This window comes from Leucopleurus acutus, assembly GCF_964270905.1.
Source record: "Leucopleurus acutus genome assembly, chromosome: 4".
In the NCBI taxonomy this organism is placed as follows: domain Eukaryota; kingdom Metazoa; phylum Chordata; class Mammalia; order Artiodactyla; family Delphinidae; genus Leucopleurus; species Leucopleurus acutus.
Genome location: NC_139146.1, coordinates 66,960,223 through 66,980,646, shown reverse-complemented (window position 1 = coordinate 66,980,646; position 20,424 = coordinate 66,960,223). Strand labels below are relative to the sequence as shown.

The window sequence follows — 20,424 nt, the reverse complement described above, 5'->3', positions numbered from 1 at the left end:
ACAGATCACAAGGAAACTGGATGTAATCAGTATGGAGCAAAGCTATATGTCAGAGAAGGCTCATAACTTTTTCCTCAGGTACTAACATTTTACAGAGACCTGAGTTGATCTGTTATTTCTTCAAGGAAACCTCAGTGAGTCCCTAGAGTTATTTTGCCCTGCATTTCATCACCTACATCTTTCCCAGAACTCAGTTGAATCACAACTTATTAGAAGGAATCAAAGCTGTTCACAAGTTAGGCATAGCACTAGATTTCTCTCTAGAAATCTCTTCTTTTAGGCACACATGTGGCATTGAATTAGGAGCACATTGTCACCACTTCTTATTGAAATCCTACTCACTTTGCAAAGCACAGCACAAATGCTGCCTCCTTCTTAGAACCTTCCCTTATTGCCCTGATGGAAATGTGTCTCTCTCCTCCTCCTTCTAAATAAATATTGTTTTACCATTAACTTAGCACTTAGCACAACTAGCTTAAAATGATATGTGTCCATACTCCCCCTCCCCCCAACACATGCCCCTTAAATTTTGAGCCTAGAAGGCAGAGGCTGTGTACGTAAAATCTCTGAATCCTAAATGTTGCACCATGCTTTGAACCCAGAGGGTGCTCAATGTTTGCTTCATGACTGTTCCCCTTGTTCCTTCCAGGCTTTTCAGGGTGATGACTTTCACTATAGACTGGAGGCTGTGTAAAGAGACATATCCAAACCTGCCCCACCTGATTGTAGATCACCACTTCCACTCTGTGTTTTAGCAATATGGCCCCAAGTTCCAGAGAAATTGAAATACTATAAAACTACTGAAAAAAACTTGAGACATTTGTTTCTTTGTTTTCCCAAGTCCTTCAGCTGAACTTTTTGTTTATTCAAATCTTTCAAGGGAAACCGTAAGTGGAATACAGTAACATGTGTGCATCTGAGGGTTTAGTTTAGCGTTTGGAAGAGAGCTTGAAATCCCTCCCACTCACACCACCCATCAGGTGTCCCCTAAGAAAAGGTCAAAGGAACCTCTAGGGAACCACAGAGACCAATTTGATAACCACTAATTCTGGTTCAGTCTCCTCAGCCCCTCAGACAGGCTACATGAGTCTAAAAGAGGTGCAAAAATTCGAAACAAATGGATGAGCACCGGCCCCTGGGGCCACTGAACCTTGCTGGTTTCCTGCAAGGCTGACCTTGATCACAATCCAGAGAGGAAGCCTGTGATGAACCCCTCGCTTCAGTATTTCAGGGCTCATTGCTGGACAAGTGGTTTGCTTCACTTGATGCACTCTATTCATTCTTTGAATCTGATCCAGAGAATAAACACCATCAGAACCAAACATATGGTCAGATCTTTAGCTTAATTTTTGTTTGGGGAGATAGAGGCATCTTGGGCTGAGCTCGACCAAACTGGGAGTCCAAGGAGTGATTAAAAACAAAATAAAACCACAACACAGTGTATCATAATCCTACCTGAGCCTAAGGAAGCCTGCCACTTGGCACAGGAGCTATTTTCCTTGTCGAATCCCTTGTGAGATGTTTGCTCAGCTGTAATCATATATGATATCAAGGTCACAAACTAGATGTTTACAGAAAAATAGGCCCTAAAGGCCAGAAACTCTCAGAGAAAATATATGCACTTTCCTTTTTTTCCAGTGAAAACATAAATGAATGGTATAAACGTTTGATTCAGGATTTAGGCCCCCAAATAGTAAAATAGTTATTACGTTTGTTTTAAGTTTTTGAATTGTCAAGTTTAAACTGTTCCTCCTAATTTCGTTCTTTTCCTGACAGGAAATCTGGATTAGAAATATTGTATCTAATCCATATATTTAAGATATTTAACTTTAACTGAACACTAAAAAAAAAGGTATTTCAAAAATGACTTCTATTTTCATTTATTTTCTTATATATTTAATATATTTTCTTACATCGTGAGAGCCCTCTGGTGGTTGAGAAGATACTAAGTCTCTAAGTGCATAAGAGTAGAAATAGAGTTCATTATCAACCAGTCTTCCTTACTGAGATACTGATTTCAAGTTGTATTAGAAATGGTTACTTATTACAGTTTCTATTAACTTTCAGCTACTCATACAATGGTACATTAATTTATTTTTATGCATTTTCTAGAATTAAAAAAAATCTTAAATTAAAAAAAATTTTTTAAAAATCTTAAATTTTAACCTTATAAAAATATTATATCTTTAAATCCAAATAAGGAAACACTGATTATGCACAAATACATTTTCTTTTCAATCAGATTGAGAAGAGTTAGCAATTTATATCTAAATTGAAATGTAGGTAAATTGACTCCTGGAGCCCTTTTGTGGCATGTTCTGTGTCCTCTTTTAACTTGTGGCCAAGTTGAAAATAGACACAACTATTTTGTGCTTTTATACTGCCATGGTCCAAAGGACCAAATTTAAGACTCAGCATCTGACATATGCAAATAATTAAATGATGAACCTACCAGACACTTTATAAGTATCCTGCCACACAGAGAATTACAGCAGGAAAAACTAGAAGTGGCAAAGTCTTAGACAAATGTGACAATGGATTTAAATTTGTAAAATGATAAAGCTGTAACTGAGCAGGACGCTATGGAGCTTTCACGGGACAGATCCTACCATGCCCTCCGCCTGCCTCTAGTTTGCAGAAAAACTTCCTCAATTAGGCCTTCCCTGAGTTCCAAAGGGCAAATTTAATCAGAGAAGTATGAAAATGAAGCAACAAAGGCAAACAGTCAAGCAAGACAAATAATAGTTGTTTAGCCATAATACAAAGTCAAGGATCTTTAGTTCCTCCTCCAGGACTATAGATTTATATTCTGAGCCATATCTCTGAGTTGTTTTGCAGATACTGAAACCTGCACCAGACAGGAAGAAGTCAACTGCCTGTTGGCCACAAGCACGTAGATCGGCTGGAACCAGAAGATTGGTGATATTGACTCTTGAAATACCACCTGGTTACCTCACCACCAACCAAAAGAAGGATGTCCACAAGCTGATCAGGCATCCTATGACCTTCTCCCTCACTTTGTCTTTAAAAACATTTCCCTGAAAGCCATCAGGGAGGCAAGGTCTTCTGAGAATTAGCTGCCCATACTCCTTGCTTGGTCTTGCAATAAATGCTGCACTTTCCTTCACCACAACAGTGTCAATAGATTGACTTTACTGAACATAGATGAGTGGACCCAAGTTTGGTTGAGTATCAAAGCCAGGATACATATTTAGAAAAGACTGTATGGATGAAGCTGTTGGGCCTATAATTTAGGAACACTTAGTGCCAGTATGCCTCAAAAGTTCCCTCTCTTTAATTGATTCTAAGTGTTGGAGTGAAAGTTGAATTGTACATAAACATATTTCAAAGTACTTACTACTATATGACTTTTCATATCATTGAATTAATTTCAGCACCAAAATATGAGATGAAGAAATTATAATCATAGCACTTCTGCATTTCTTCTGTGAGAATAAGTGACAGACAAATCAGTGAGGCAAAAGGCAAAGATTTGGTCAATGGACCAAGGATATCACAAGATGTTACTGGTGAGGCTACAGGATTATTAAAGGAACAAGATGATGGTGTGTGACTCTGGAAATTTGAAGGGGATTTGGTATGTTGATTTAGTTCCACACAGCTGTGAGTGAACGCCAAACTGCTCTACAAATATTTTGTGGGCACATGGAGTGCTAAAGCATAATTAACTAGCTTTAGGATATCAAAAGTATGCAATACTCCAACATGAAAATATCAGTGAGCACACATGACTTAGGCAAAAAGCCAGGGTTAGATGATGTTGAAGTTCTGCACTTTGGTAGATTGCTGAGGTAACTGCCACCAGTTTGTCCATGCCTCATTCTATGCATACCCTTTACAATGTGATGTGGGTGGTCCTCCCATCAATAGGTGGAGTCTGTTCTCACAGTCTTAAATCTGAACCTGACCATGTCACCTGCACTAGTCAACAGAACAAAAGCAAACATGATTCAAGCCGAGGCTTGAAATGTGCTTGAGCATTAGGGCTTGCCTTCTTTCATTGCTAGAAACCCAACTGCCACCATTTAACACTCCCCAGCTAGTCTTCTAGAAAAGAGAAAATCTGAGAAGCCAGATATGTAACAGAAGTCATCCTAGACCACCCAGTACTAGCCAAGCCACCAGAAGACCACAAAAGACAGCCAAGCCCAGCCAACACTGCAGTCTACCAAACAGTTCTTTAAAGCCACTGAGTTTTGGGTTGGTTCCTTACATAGCAAAAGCTAACTGATACAATTACTTCCATCACAGTGCCCAAACTTTGGCTATGGTTTGTTCCAGTCCCATGACCATGTTTCTCTGGAGATGGAAGTTTGAGATATCTGGTAACTTCATTGCTTCCTGATCTAAGGAATGGTACTAGCACCAGATGAATTGCTTACAGAAAGAGAGTGACAGTCATTAAAAATCATATGCTATTCCTTAAAAAACTAAAAATAGAACTACCATACGACCCAGCAATCCCACTACTGGGCATATACCCTTAGAAAACCATAATTCAAAAGGAGTCATGTACCAAAATGTTCATTGCAGCTCTATTTACAATAACCAGGACATGGAAGCATCCTAAGTGTCCATCAACAGATGAATGGATAAAGAAGATGTGGCACATATATAGAATGGAATGTTACTCAGCCATAAAAAGAAACGAAAATGAGTCATTTGTAGTGAGAGGGATGGACCTAGAGTCTGCCATACAGAGTGAATTAAGTCAGAAAGAGAAAAACATATAACATATGCTAACACATATATATGGAATCTAAGAAAAAAAAATGTCATGAAGAACCTAGGGGCAAGATGGGAATAAAGACACAGACCCTCTAGAGAATGGACTTGAAGATATGGGGAGGGGGAAGGCTAAGCTGTGACAAAGTGAGAGAGTGGCATGGACATATATACACTACCAAACATAAAATAGAAAGCTAGTGGGAAGCAGCCGCATAGCACAGGGAGATCAGCTCAGTGCTTTGTGACCACCTAGAGGGGTGGGATAGGGACGGTGGGAGGGAGGGAGACACAAGAGGGAAGAGATATGGGAACATATGTATATGTATAACTGATTCACTTTGTTATAAAGCAGAAACTAACACACCATTGTAAAGCAATTATACTCCAATGAAGATGTTAAAAAAAAAAAAAGACACATGCACCCCAGTGTTCATTGCAGCACTATTTACAATAGCCAGGTCATGGAAGCAACCTAAATGCCCATCAACAGATGAATGGATAAAGAAGATGTGGTACATATATACAATGAAATACTACTCAGCCATAAAAAGGAATGAAATTGGGTCATTTGTAGAGACATGGATGGACCTAGAGACTGTCATACAGAGTGAGTTAAGTCAGAAAGAGAAAAACAAATATCTTATATTAATGCATATATGTGGAATCTAGAAAAATGGTACAGATGATTCGGTTTTCAAGGCAGAAATAGAGACACAGATGTAGAGGATAAATGTATGGACACCAAGGGGAGAAAGCAGACGGAGGGGGCGGCGGTGGTGGTGGGATGGATTGGGAGAGTGGGATTGACATATATACACTAATATGTATAAAATAGATAACTAATAGGAAACTGCTGTATAAAAAAAATAATCATAGGCTATGTTTCACAGAAAAAAATGTTATTTCTTGTGATATTAATTATTGCCTATTAACCACACATCCATGGAAAAGAGGTCTTGGGACCTAGTAAAATGCATTCAAAAACCAAGGGTATTAGGAGTTCACTTGAGAAATAGTTCACATGAAAGTTACACGAGTCTTTTAACTGGCCTCAGACTCAGTATAATTAATTGTATGATATAGATGCTTAAAGTAAATCTAGGCTCCATTAATAGAGGGATAGAGATCCTATTCGGGGAGATAATCATCTAGAAGATTGCTTCTAGTTTTGGGTGCTGCACTTGAAGACTAGAATATGTCTTAAGGAGAATAATTATGATGTCAAAGCTCAGATAATCATGCGACAAGAGTAAGTTTTAAAGAACCCATGGAGAAAACTTGCCAACATTTTTGCACCTGAAGTTTTAGTTAAGAGGATGAGGGAATAGTTTCCATTCGAATTACTCTAGGTAGAAGAACTAAGACTAATGGGTGAAGGAAGTTAGATGCATGTTTGTTCTCAACATGAGAAAGAACTTTCTAATATTTACAGGAGTACTACAATATGATAGGTTGGCTTGAACTCTCATGAAGTTGTTGTCTCTGGGTGTGTTCAAAGATTGTTCATCTTTGCCCAGGGATATGGTAGAAAGAATTTTGCACTGAGAGGAGGAACATTACACAAGATGACATTTAAGGTTCCTTCCAAATCCAAGATTCTATGCTTCTGCATGAAACTCCTGTGTGCATCTATCTATCACATTTGTCTTTACAAAGCCTAATAATTAAGTAGATCTTCTGCAACTTCATCTTAATAGTTGTCCCACCAGTTTCCCAACTTGGTCTTAATCTGAGAGAATATGAGAGGGGAGGTGCTAACAGAAGAATGTAAAGCATTAACTCTTTCACCCCCTCTACTTCTTAGTTGGGCACACATGTTAAATTTATTAGTTTTGTTCTAGAAATAAAGAGCAAATCAGATGTCACCTATTCATGCTTTAATATAATGAAATTCACTGTGAGTTGAATAAAGGTAAAATTAGATTTACTATTAAAAAGAGAGAGGGGGAAAAAATCAAAGTTTCATATTGTAAGGAAAAATTGATGACAGTATAGTGTCTTACAATGACGGTATATTGTCTTATATGTAAGTCTTCTGTTTCATTTTAAGAGGAAATAAGTATGTTGTTAATAATTTTTAAATCTCATATGTTATAAACTATTATTAATATATTTTAAATAGCATTGTTAATTACCTGGTATTAAAACTGAAAAATATAACACTATTTCAATAATTATGTTTAATATTCATAGAAAAGTATCATGAATGGTGATGGAATATCTCTAATAGCCCACGTAACAGCTCACATGAAACTAGTATCTGAAACATGACCTTGATGCTTGTTTCATATTAAAAACATTACCACTATCCAGAAGTTCAAATGCTGTGCGGCATCCTGCCACCACAAATCAGACTACTTGGACAATTAAAATGTGAGGGTGGACTCAATAAGACTCTGTACCTTTTCTCCTTTCATGACTTATTGATCCAATCCTATCTTAATTCTCTTTATTCTCTCCATCTCTTTCCACCTCTAGACCTTAAATGTAAGCTTTCTTTAAAGCTCTTGCCATAATAATATTAGCAAAGAATTACTTAATGTGTGCCATGTTCCAGGCACTGTTTTTATGCTTCATCTCATTTAATTCTCAAAATACCCAGTCATCAGTATTTTATTATTTTCATCTTAGAGAGATTAAACAACTTGACTAACATCCATACCAGTAAGACAAAGAGCTTACTCTTATATCCAGATGTCTGCTTCTACTTTGCTTTGTCACTACTTTCTAGGAGGAGCTCCCAAAATGTGAAAATTGAGATCCCATAGGATACAATGTAAATCTTGGCAAGTGAAAGAGAGAGATGTGGAGTCAAAGAAAACTGAGATGTGGAGTCTGAGTGACTGGGAGAATTGTGGGGTCATTTATCAAAACCAGAGAATTGGAATAAGAAATTAATACTGAAGAAATTTTCTGTGTTTTTTTTTAATGTTGAAGTAAAATATCTTTTTTTAAAAAAACCATACCCTACAAGATTGTAGCTATAAATAGACTTGAAGACTGGAAAAAGTGAAAGATAATAACGGATGTGAAAAAGAGCGAACAGGAGATGGCAGTGAGACTTCTGTTTGGGGGAAATTAGAAAACATTTAAAGCAGTTGGTTATGTGGACCACAACAGAAAGCCAACAAGATCTTACCAGGCGTATTAGATAATGGGCCTAGATAATGCTGATACAATTTTGTTGTAGACTTCTTCACTATAATTTTGAGATTTTCTCCAATAATGCCCTTGACGTGCTGGAATGAGAGAAGAAAAACAGAGGGAGTTGCATAGGACTAGGAACTGATAAATGTGGAAAGTTAAGAGAGCTGGTCCGCCAAGTCTTAACAGACTGGATATTATTATATTCCTGAATACAGAATGGTAGGGAAACAAGTGAAGCCAAAAGTGTGCTTATAAGCTCAGAGAAATGGAAAGGGAGAAAGTATAAACAATACCAATGATGACGGAGCAAGTTCAATAGAGAGACAAAGGGGAGAGATTGAAGGACAGAAAATTATGGTCAGAGCAAGACATTTCTAAGTTCAAGATCTTGAATGTGGAGTGTTTTTAAGTGATGAAGTAATTCAGTATGTAAATATGCTGCTAAAGAGTGGAGTTGAAAGCTATTGGAGATAAGGGTTAAGGAACTTTATGACTCAAATTTAAAGAGTTTGAGCTCTAGAGTTGGGCACTCCTAAATTTGAATCCTGCCTTATGATCTGAAGGTATTTAAAGATTTTCTTAACCTCTCTAAGTTTCTTAATTTCTCTAACAAAATTTGGGGTGAGAGAGATGAGAGGGGTGTTATTGACATTTTTATTTTAATATATTATTCAAAGAAATAATACATGTAGAAAGCTTAGCAGAGTGTATCATTCAAGTTAGCTTTTACTATCATTGTCATTGTTGTTGCTATTAAAAACTATCCTCAGATATTCAGGAAAAAAGGACAAGAAAGCAATCACATGACAGAGTAGTACTGCTTCATTTAAATTCCAAGAACCTGACTTAAAGCTTAGGTTCCAAACTTCCCCATCCCATACTTTCTGAAGTAGAGTGAACAGGCCAGAAACAAATATTTCATGACCCTGAATAAGGAGGCTTGAAGATTGAATATGTGCTGTGTCTACTACCAAATAAGATCCAAGGAAAAGGGGTAAATTTGAAAGTTCAGGGGATTCTTCTCTCATCCAGATCTCTGTTGAAATTGTTAATGATCAAGGAAATGACCAAAAATATGACTTGCAAAGAACAAGGAAGAGAAGATAAAAGATCTAAAATTCACCTATTCCACAATTAAATGCTAAAAAATCAAAATTAGATACGATGGTAATTACTTGTAGTGAAGTGGGTCGCTTACTAGATAAAATACTCAAAGGCGACCAAGAAGTGGGGTACACTTCAGTAGGCACCATCTCCAAAGTACTCCTTTTAATGAAAAGTTAATTATCTAGGGATACATTCTCAGAAAGCCCTAATAGTTAAAGAAGATTGTGTCTATGTACACTGAGAAGGTCTATAACTTTCAACAGATTTTCAAAGAAGCATATGACTCCAACACTTAAAAACCACTTCTCACAAGTATATGGTAAATATTTTCAAGAGGTTTAAGACAGAATAGTTTCAAGACCTAACAAAACACTTAACTTTATGTTGATGGTTTATGACAATAGTTATAAATTTCATATAACACATTTCCATAAAGAAACACCAAATTTACCAAAGATTCCCTCCCATTAGTCCTCCCACCACCTCTGCAGCCCTCATTAACAGAGTGAATACTACGGAGTTGCTTGGTGCAAGGAAACAATTAGTGTAAAACACACAGCATGAAGGAGCTTATTCTAGTCAACTACTCAAAAAGGATTTTGTTCAGCGTGGCAGACACTAACTTCCTACCCAATATCCATGATCCCTCTTTTATTCTAAGAAAAACCTTTTTTTTTCAACATATCAATGTGTCCCTCTGGAAGAGCACAATTCCCAGTCTACTTTGCAACAAAATGTGAACAATAAAATGCAAAGATGGGTAAGATTTCTGGAAGAACTCTTTACAAGGGCACTCCTTTAGCTAGGATGCCCTTCTCTTTTTTCTTTTCTTTCTCATTCCCATCCTGCCTGTAATGCAGGCATGATGTCAATACTTTCAGCAACTATTAGGACCATAAGGTCCATAAGGAGACCTTCAAGGTAGAAGACATGTGCTAAGTACTATAAAATAGAAAGTGGTCCTAGGTGACATCATGGAACTTTATACCCTCCCAGGAGCATCTTCCTGTACATTTTTTATGTGAGAAAAGATAAAACCCTTAATTTTTAAGGCTTCAAGGTTTGTTGTGGTTTGTTTAGGGATTTTTTTTTTTTTTTAGAAATAAATCATTGTTGTTCAGAAAAAAATGTAATTCACAAATGCTGTACACACCCAGCCTGAAAAATTTCACTTTACTTTGTTATGCTGCCTAAAAGTAGACCACTTGATGATTCACTTTGATAAACATTAATGATTTTTAATGGATAGTCTGCATGATAGTGAACAGTAGACAACAAAGAACTGTGACCTCTGAGAGGAAGGAAGTAAATGAGGTGAGTTCTACAGTTTCCCAGGCTTACTATCATGATAGCTTTTCCAAGCTATATACAGGAAAGGGCAATTTAAAGCAGAACCTGGTAGATTCCCTGAGTTAAGGAAATAGACCTGAGAGCCTAGGAAACTAAGATAGCTAGAGTTCACAGGACAGAAAGTAAACAGCTTTACAGAGAATTCTGGAGATAGACAGAGGGCCCAGCTTGTGTTCAGTAGAGTAATGATCATTACATGCATGTGAGGAAACTACTCAAGGCCAGCAAAAGAACCACCTGAAAGGATGAAAAGGGACAGTGTCTGGGGCACTGTTGGGAATACTGCCTGTTCCCATCAGCCAGACTGGAAAACCTTAAAATTCATGGGGCATTGAGTAAAGTTATCAAAAGATTATGTCCCCATTCTGAGGAATATTTAGCTTTGGACTAAACACTATTCTGGCCCTGCCTAGAAAATCTTAATAACAAACCCAAAATAGCAAATGATTTCCAAGTAACTTGACTGCATCTCAGCAAAAAGCCCAAGAATATTTATATGAATACAAAAATATCCCAATAAAAAATACTTTTATCCAACCAGATTTGTGGAATTCAACCAAAATTACCAGGAAGGCAAAGAAGTGGAAAATAGTACTCAGAATTTCAATTAATTGAAGCCAACCCAGAACTGACACAGATAATGAAAGTGTCACGCAAGGAGATTAAAAGTTATTATATGATCAAAAAGCTATAAGAAATATTGAACATATTAAGTGAGACATGGAAAATACATTTTTTAAAAGAAATCAAATGTCTAAAGATAAAAATTACAATATCTGAGATAGAAAAATACAGAGATGGGATTAACAGAAGATTAGATATTATATAAGAAAAGATTAGGGGTCCAGGAGACACAGCAATAGAAATTATCCCAAATGAAATAAAGTGAGCTATGGAATTACTTCAAACAGCCTGATATGCATGTAATTAAAGCCTCTGAAAAGAAGAGAAAGAAAGGTAGATATAAATAATATTTTTAAAGTAATGGCTGAAAGTTTTTTGAATTTGATAAAAAACTATATATCTACTGAACCAAGAATCTCAATGAAACATGAATAAAAGTATGCCAAGGCATATCATAATTGAAGTTCTCAAATTTGGTGCTAACGAGAAAATCTTAAAAGTAGTGGGGTTGGGGGTGGCAGAGAAGACATGTCACAAACAGAGAAACAAAGATAAGGGAGGGGTCATATTTTTTATCAGAAGTAATGTGAATGAGAAGATAGAGGAGTAACATCTCTAAAGTACTGAAAGAAAAAAGAAAAACTTTCAACCTAGAATTCTATACCCAGCAAAAATATCTTTTAAAAATAAAAATGAAAGAAAAACTTTTCAGACGTGAAAGAATTCATCCACAGCAGACCCACACTACAATAGTAGTATGTAAGAAGTCCTTCACATAAAAGAAAACTGATGTCAAATGGATATGATGCTCTACACCAAGGATTAAACAGAACCAGACCTTAAAACTGCAGAGGGTAGAGGACTTCCAAACTCACTTGATGAGGTCATCACTACCCTAATACCAAAACCAGACAAAGACATTAGAAGAACAGAAAACTATATTGACAGAAAGATCAAAGCTTGCCAGGGGACTGGGGTTGGAGGAAGGGATTAACTGCTAAATGACATGAGGAATATTTGGGGGCTTATGGAAATGCTCTATATTTTGTGTATTGGTGTACACATCTGTCAAAACTCATCAAATTGTATAATTTAAATGTGTAGTTTATTATATGTAAATTATACCCCAATAAAGCTGGTTAAAACAAAACAAAATAAATGAAAACAGCATATCTGGCAGATACTGTGGTTTGTCTCACTCAGTAACCTATCCAGACTCTTTCTAGAATGTCTTCCTGTGCTATAGCGTGTACAGCAGTGTATAGAGGCTAGAAACCTAAAAAGCATATTTCCCATTTTCCCTCACTGCTTTCACATGTGACTTATTTAGTAACCACAAACAGATACACTCACTCAAAACTTTATTAGGAAGAAAATTTTGTAGAAAGAAGGGCAGAGAACAAGTCATCCATTTTGCTGGTGTGGACCATGGCAAAGGCAGCAAGTTACTGGAGCTGACCACCTCCAGATTGTGGCAGAGGCTTCCTTGGTGGCCCATTTCTGGGAAAATTGGACGTAATTGGAAAATTGGAGAAATTTTGGAAGTAGTCCCTAGAAACATGCCTAGAGTCTGTATTTCTAGTGTGTCTACTAGCTATGCTCAATAATAATTCCTTCATTCTTAAATTGAATAAAACAGTACTTTAAATAGATATAGAATTATCAAGCAGTCACAACTCAATATCAGCTAATTTAAGAGACCCCTCTAGATCACCAGCCTTTCCATTCCTCTCTTTGTTACTGGAGTCCACACTTGGATTCATTCTACATGTTTCATAGCTCAGTTCCAACGTGGATTTTGTGAACTCTTACTGTAGAGTATTATGGTTGGTCCATAATCAAGATACTATTTCTAATTCATTTCCTACGGGTATTTCTAAGATTATTTATGTCCAAACTGTTGGAACACAATCTTTTTGTGTAAAGCTTTTCTGATGCCAAAACAATAGGGCACTTGCCCCAAGTAAGTTCCAAGCTGAACTTGCTCCTCCCCCCATCTCTCTCCCTCCACCACTGAGCATCCCAGGGCAGTGTAGATTTGCTTTCTAAAGTCATTTCTTTCCCTTGACTATTCTATTGCTTCCATCTTGAGTTTTTAGTTTGGCTGGGGAAGACAGTCATCAGGCAAAAAGAGCATCCTTGTCAATTCTTCCATTCTTGCCCATAGAAGGAGTCCTATTAGCTTCCGTTCAATGAAAATAACTGAATTCCCTTGGCACCACCCACCCTGGGTCTGATGGCAGTGATGGCAGTAAAATTAGGGAGCTGTGAAATGTCCTCATCCTCTCTCCATCCCATCTCACTGTCTCCTGCACTCTGCCTCCATATGCCTCTGTCTGTGTCTCTGTCTATTTCGTTCTCTGGCTCTGTTTGTCTATTTGTTTCTCTCCATCCTTAAAGACAGTTGTATTTGTGCAGATGATTCACACATCTTGAATTTTCTCATTTATTTAAATTTAAACTAAATCAAATGGTTTCATGTAACTGTTTAAAACATCACAGATGTTAAGGAAACTACCAACATCAGTTCCTTTTCCTCCCCCAAAATTATGCTTCACCACATGCCAAAACCCAGCAGAGGGCATCCTTCCATTTCAGATGTGCAAACACTGCAGGGAAAAGGCTCTACAATTCTGGCAATGTACTCCATTTGCAACTGTGCACTGGAATCTAAATATAGGGGCTACTGTAGTAGTAGGGAAATTTGTTACCTAAGTTGTTCTGGAGTGTTTATCTCCATTTTGAATTGTAAATTTAGAAGCAATTCCCCTTTCATAAGAAAAAAAAAAGGAAAAAAATCTCGTCTCTGGCCTCTCTCCAGATCTGGGGAATTAGCTTCAAATTTCAGAAGCAGCAGGTAGCACCTCTGTGATCCCTCTGCCTCTAGGCATGTGTGTAAATAAAGTGATCACAGAGACAAAGCAATCGAGAAAGAACTCTGCACCCTACCTCCTCTGTTGCACTCTCCCTCTATCCCTGAAACCGAAAGACAAATAGCAAGAGAGGCATTTTGCCTGTTCCACTGAAAAGTAGGAAGAAGATGAGCCTGGTCGAGAGCAGAGTAGCAGGTGGGGCCCACCTTGTACCTGTGTAAGTAAGCAGTCGCCCACTAAGATTAATTGTGTAGCTTCACAGAACTTAAAATTCCACAATGAAAAATATCTTACATTGTCGGAAGAATTTCCCCAGGTTACAATGCAAATACCCACAACCCTTATCCGTGATTTTCTCCGCAGTCTGGATGAGTTTATGAGATTTTCTTTCCTTGTGGAAGAATGTCTCAGGAGAGAAGGAGAGAATATGAGGAGACAATATAGCATCATTCCTACATCCATTCAGCATATGTTTTTGAGCACTTTATGCCAAACCCTGTTCTAGGTGCTAAGAACCCACCAGGAAACAAACTAGCAAAGATCACTTTCCTTGAGGTGATGTGTCAGGGTGCAAGGGTCTGGGAAATCGGACAGACCTAACTTTGAGTCCTGGTCCTGCCAATTACCCAGCTATGTGTGTGTGTGTGTGTATATATATATATATATATATATATACACACACACACACACACACACACACACACACACACACTATATACAGTGTATATATCAGTAAAATCCTCAAAATTAGCCTAAGAAAAGTTCTATTATGATTATCATTTTCATTTTACAAATGAGGAAATCAGGCACAGAGTGATTTATAAATTTCCCAGAATCAGAAGTAGCAGAGCAGGAATTTGAAACAATGCTGCCCGACTTCAAAGCTGTCTTGCCTCTTAACCACTGCGCCAGAGAGTTGATTTCTAGGGCCTGAGGACTAGATGAGATGACACATATAAGCTGAGAGTATAGTATAGTACTTTTTAAAATTTATTTATTTATTCATTCATTTAGTCATTTTTATCACTGCCATTGTTATGGGTTTCTGGGACCTCAGGGTATATGTTGAAGTATAAGATAAGAGGCTCAATACTTGAATCAAAATACTTCTAGTTCAGAATCTATCTGTGTCCAGCTCTGGTTAAAAGTAAGATTGCATAACATCATAGCTACTGAATCATGGCTTCTCTGCATTAACCTTTCCGTAAGATGACAGGCGGCCTCTAACAGCCATGGCTCTAGACAGGATATCAGGACACAAGCTCCCTGTAACAAACAGGAGCATTTCCTGCTCTGGCTTTTTCTAACCTTCCCTGGAAGCTGAAGGTTAAGACCAGATTTGAAATGAAACCAAGATGCAAGGATCCATCTCTGGTTGACAGCCGTTTTCTGTTCTCTGATCAGTGACCTTGTAGTCAGTCCCACCCCCCTCAACTGCTGGTGTCCCTTTGCTCTCTCTCTTTCCAAACTGCACTCTCCAAAGCCCCCCTTCTTGGGCTTCGTACTGATGAAGCTTGTTCATAGATCAGTGGGGGTTAAAGATGCTAACCGTGCTATTCAAAGAGCAAGGAAGCAGTCATGTTTTGTTGCTGCTCTGGGAATTCTCTGCTTGCCCGTAAGCCTGCATTTGTGTCTCACGTTCTCGCATTACCAAAATCAAGAATCATTTTAAACAAGCAGATTAAAATTCTGGCTCCGGGCCCCATTTCTTATTGATTTCATTTCACGACTGTCATCTTAGTTTCATTAAGTAGGAAACTGAGTGTTTGATAATGGGGTATAGGAGAATTCACAAATGGATATCTCATATATCCCATTTTTCTTGCCTGCACTAAAAAAAAAAAAAAAGGTTTTTATCCCACATGTCAAGCTTCACAATGCAAAACTCAAGTCAACTAAACATTTAAAAACTGTATTTCTATTCAAAAAGGCAATTTCATGCTGATTTCATTTCATCATGACCCTGCAGGGATGAACACTGTAGCAACACATCATTTAGGATAGAAATAAGTGCTTCAAACCCTTTGGATTGAACTTAAAAAAATAGCTAGTATGCTGGTAGCTATGATGCAAGTTGCCTTGTCATAGCCTTATAGCTTTCTATCAACACTGGTTGGGTTCAATAAAAAAGAAGATTTTCCTTAGCAGATACTCACCCCAAGGTAATGGCCATCGATGAACACGACAGGAAGCGAAGGAGCTTCAGAAACCCGTCGGCATCGTTCATCTAATTCTTTTCCATAGTCACCATTCAGAGCTATGTTTTTCTCTTCAAATTTTACCCGATGGTTTTGGAAGATCTTTCTTACCAGTTCACACCTTTCAAAGGTTGTCCGTACCACACGAAGGCAAGTCGTATAAATCACTACGCGGTCAAATTCTAGTTCAATTGATGGTTGCTGTAGGAAAATATTATAGTGTAAATATTTTGGCATTTGCTTTCTTACATCTCTTTATTTTAAGACAATTAACATTTCAGCCAACGTCTTACACATCAAAGGCCTGCAATAAAAGTTGAATAAGCACCATATTCGTCAATTCTAAGACATGTCTTTATACTTTAGAACATCTGTAATTGCAATAGGATGACAATCAACATAATTTAAATGACATAATTTAATTGACAGTATTTTTTCTGTTCCCAATGGCGTATCAGATAATGGCATATCTTTTTTTTTTTTTAACATCTTTATTGGGGTACAACTGCTTTACATTTTTGTGTTAGTTGCTGCTGTATAACAAAGTGAATCAGCTATACATATACATATATCCCCATATCCCCTCCGTCTTGCATCTCCCTCCCACCCTCCCTATCCCACCCCTCTAGGTGGTCACAAAGCACAGAGCTGATCTCCCTGTGCTATGCGGCTGCTTCCCACGAGCTATCTATTTTACATTTGGTAGTGTATATATGTCCATGCCACTCTCTCACTTCGTCCCAGCTTACCCTTCCGCCTCCCCGTGTCCTCAAGTCTATTCTCTACGTCTGCATCTTTATTCCTGTCCTGCCCCTAGGTTCTTCAGAACCATTTTCTTTTTTTAGAGTCCATATATATGTGTTAGCATACGGTATTTGTTTTTCTCTTTCTGACTTACTTCATTCTGTATGACAGACTCTAGGTCCATCCACCTCACTACAAATAACTCAATTTCATTTCTTTTTATGGCTGAGTAATATTCCATTGTAATTGGCATATCTTAAAATTGATGATGCCTCACATGGCATGCCATGTGGTGAAATAAGGAATGGTTGAATTATTTTTCTCATGTTTTGTAGACATCATTCAACTACAATAGCTGCCTCTTATACCCAAAGCAAAACATGGAACAGAATAGACAAAGTTAGCATTTAACCATTTGAAAATTCTTCTACTCATCAACTTACCAAATTTGACAGCTTTTTTGAGCCAAAATTCACTGGGAATAACAAGATCTATATCATAGGATTGTTCTGAGATTTAAGAGGCATAAAATGTGTGCATGAGCTCTGTTGAATGACAGGCTCCCGTGTGCAGTGAGAAGGTTCTGCCGTGAGGAACAGAAGATATAGTGGCTCAGAGAGAGTGCATAGAAACCAATATCAAGGTGGGCAGCAGGTCAAAGCCAGGCATAAAAAGGAAACAAGGAAACAGTACACTGCAATGGAGTGTAAGCAATTGGAGGCTGACACTCTCAAAATGGAGGTAAGCAACTCTCAAAACCAAGGTGAAGACTCCTAAAGAGAATCTCTTTTTGTCTCTGTTTCCTGCTGCATCAGAAATCAGTGACTGCATTCAAACCCTGCCAGCACTGCGAGGGCCTTATCAGCTAGGTCCTGACATCACCAGGGTGACATCACCCTCTTCCTCTTTATTATAGCCTTATTTGAAGGAGACTGAACAGAACCCAACTATATACCGTGAGATCAAGGGATACGTGAGTCTCCACAGTGCTACAGTTGTTGAAAGACAACCACACAACTTATAAACTCCTGTGAAATCAAAACTTTGATTTGAAACCACTCCAGATGGCTAAATACTAGAACCAGAAGGTAAGATACTAAGCTTCACCACTTTGTACTCAAAGAAATCAGACCACTCTGCCAGATGCAAATACAGATAGTTCTAGAAAGATATGAAGTGATGGAAATGGCTATGCAGTGGTCTCCACTTCACTGAGAGACTGGACATTTTTTTTTTTCCTAATGGTAAAATGTATTAAAGACATAAGAATCTTTTCTTTCCTCAATAGAGGTTAGAAGCTAAGTTGAAAACCAGAGGCCTGGAGGGGCCAAGCAGGTGTCATAAATGCTGGAGCAGACCAGGAGTAAATAAGATATTAGTGAGAAGCAGGGAGAGTGTCATTTGAAAGGGAAAAACATAACTCAGCTTCAGGCAAGTTTCAGGAATGTCACTCAGTGTTGTCAGATATGATTATTGTAAATATAAACTTGAAATCTGGATTTTTATAGGAAATTTTCTGCATTCTAAATAGTGGCACCCCATTTAAAAATGTATTGAGACCCCTGGACAAAATATCTGAAGGCTGAATTTGGCCTATATACTGCTAATTTATAACATTGGAAAGGAGAGAGTCCCAGGGAGGTATATCAGATATACCTGGACTCTGTCTCTGGCCATCTCTGTCTCTGGGAAGCTAACGAGCTGTTTAGCCTCAGTTTTCTCATCTGTAAAATGTGATAATAGTGGTGGTAGGTACCTAATAGGTTTGCTGAGAAGATTAAGAAAACAACTAGTGTAGGGCTTAAAACATAGTACTGTGTGCTGAGATATACACTGCAAAGATATTACACTCCACATTGTGGAATTTTTAAGATTAAAACCACAAGCAAAAATAAATCAATGGAAAATATCAATGTAATTAATGACAAGAAAAGAGGATTATTACTAGGCTTTAGATTAAGAAGCATTGATCTTCAAAAAGAGTAACCAAATGCCCAAGAGCCTCTGGTTCCTCTTCATATTCACAATTATGAACAAGCTGGGAATCAAGGAACTCACTGTAAATGCTGCAGCTTTTGGAAGAGCATCAAACTTCTCTTTTTCCTGATATTATCTGAGTAATTATGCATTGTTCCTCTGGCTGCAAAGACTGCTATAACTGCATTTGTTTCTATCAAAATGTTCCACTTTTTTCAATAGTACACTTACTTTTGAAATATTTTATAAGAAATACATTTCCCCATGTGACGAAGTGGGAAAATTTAAGATTGGGCCATTCTGTTCTCACACAGGATTCTCTCTGCTCGTACAACATATGCTTGGTACCACTTTTCTGTGTCTCTCTAAGAGACAGACATTTAAAAAACAGTAATAACATGAACCCTTATCAAGTGGCCATGTTAGATGCTGTTCAGTGCAAAGGGTAACAAAAAATATCCCTTTGCCTACTGTTGAGGATGAGCTTTGCCTGGAATCAGTGATTGGATATTAGAATAAACTAGGGAGCTTTAAAAATCCCCAAAGCCCAGGCCAAGCACATACCAGTTATATCAGAATCACCAGAGTGATTTTTTTTGAAATCTCCTCTGGCAATTCCACTGTGCAACCAAGTTGTAGAGCTAGTTGGATACCAGTTGGAAATGCAGAATCATGAGCTTCACCCCAGATCTACTGAATCTGAATCTGCACTTTAACAAGTTCTCTGGGAAATCTGGGTGCACATTATATTTTTGAGGAGCCCCGGTGAAGTCACATATAGGCAGCTTGACTTGTTAGAGAAACTGGGTTTATGTCCCTTTAAAATAACTGCTAGTCATTTATACAGTCATTAGAATAATTTGCCAAACATATGCTAGGCACTATATATATAATGGGGAGCAAAAATTATAATTCCTAACGACTTGGAGCTCATAGTTTAAAGTAATAAAAAAACTAAAATGTTACATAAATCAATATAGAATTACAAACTGTTAAGTGATGCAAAGGAAATGCACAAGTTGTTAGAAGAGGCTATGGCAGAAGGGCCTTTTCTGTTTTAGAGGTCGAAAAAGTGTTTTCTGATATTTGAGCTCTGATTTAAAGGATAAGAAAGAGTTACAGGCATTAACTAGGCAGAGCGCATGGGGAAAAAGTCACAGATAAGTGCAAAGATGTTGAGATGGAGGAAGATGGCATGTTTGAGACTCTGAAAGAAGGTATTTGCTGAAACACAAAGGAGAATTATAATAATACTGAATGATTCTGGACATGCATGTAGGATCAGTATCATGTTGTATTTTATAGCCACTCTATGGCCTTTAACCTAAGAGCAATGAGAAGTTCCTGAAGGCTTTTAAGGAGGATGGGAGGGGTTTACATATTTTAAAAATAAGTGAAGCAGGACTTCCCTGGTGGCGCAGTGGTTGATCGGCAGGGAACGCAGGTTCGTGCCCCGGTCCGGGAAGATCCCACATGCCGCGGAGTGGCTGGGCCCGTGAGCCATGGCCACTGAGTCTGCGCGTCCGGAGCCTGTGCTCCGCAACGGGAGAGGCCACAACAGTGAGAGGCCCACATACCGCAAAATAAATAAATAAATAAATAAATAAATAAGTGAAGCAGGGCCAGTGCAGATAGTTGCACAGGATGTGCACTGC

The 20,424-nt window shown here is 37.9% G+C and overlaps 1 protein-coding gene across 1 annotated transcript in view; it reads right to left on the bottom strand.

The window, feature by feature from the left end:
• The window catches only part of GRXCR1 (glutaredoxin and cysteine rich domain containing 1), a gene marked incomplete at both ends in the record, with an annotated part of 108,167 nt that overhangs the window by 40,657 nt on the left and 47,086 nt on the right, over nt 1-20,424 (bottom strand). The window contains one exon of the mRNA XM_082838115.1: nt 16,007-16,249. Within this exon, the coding sequence (XP_082694241.1) occupies nt 16,007-16,249 (243 nt within the window). The remainder of the gene's footprint in view (nt 1-16,006; nt 16,250-20,424) is intronic.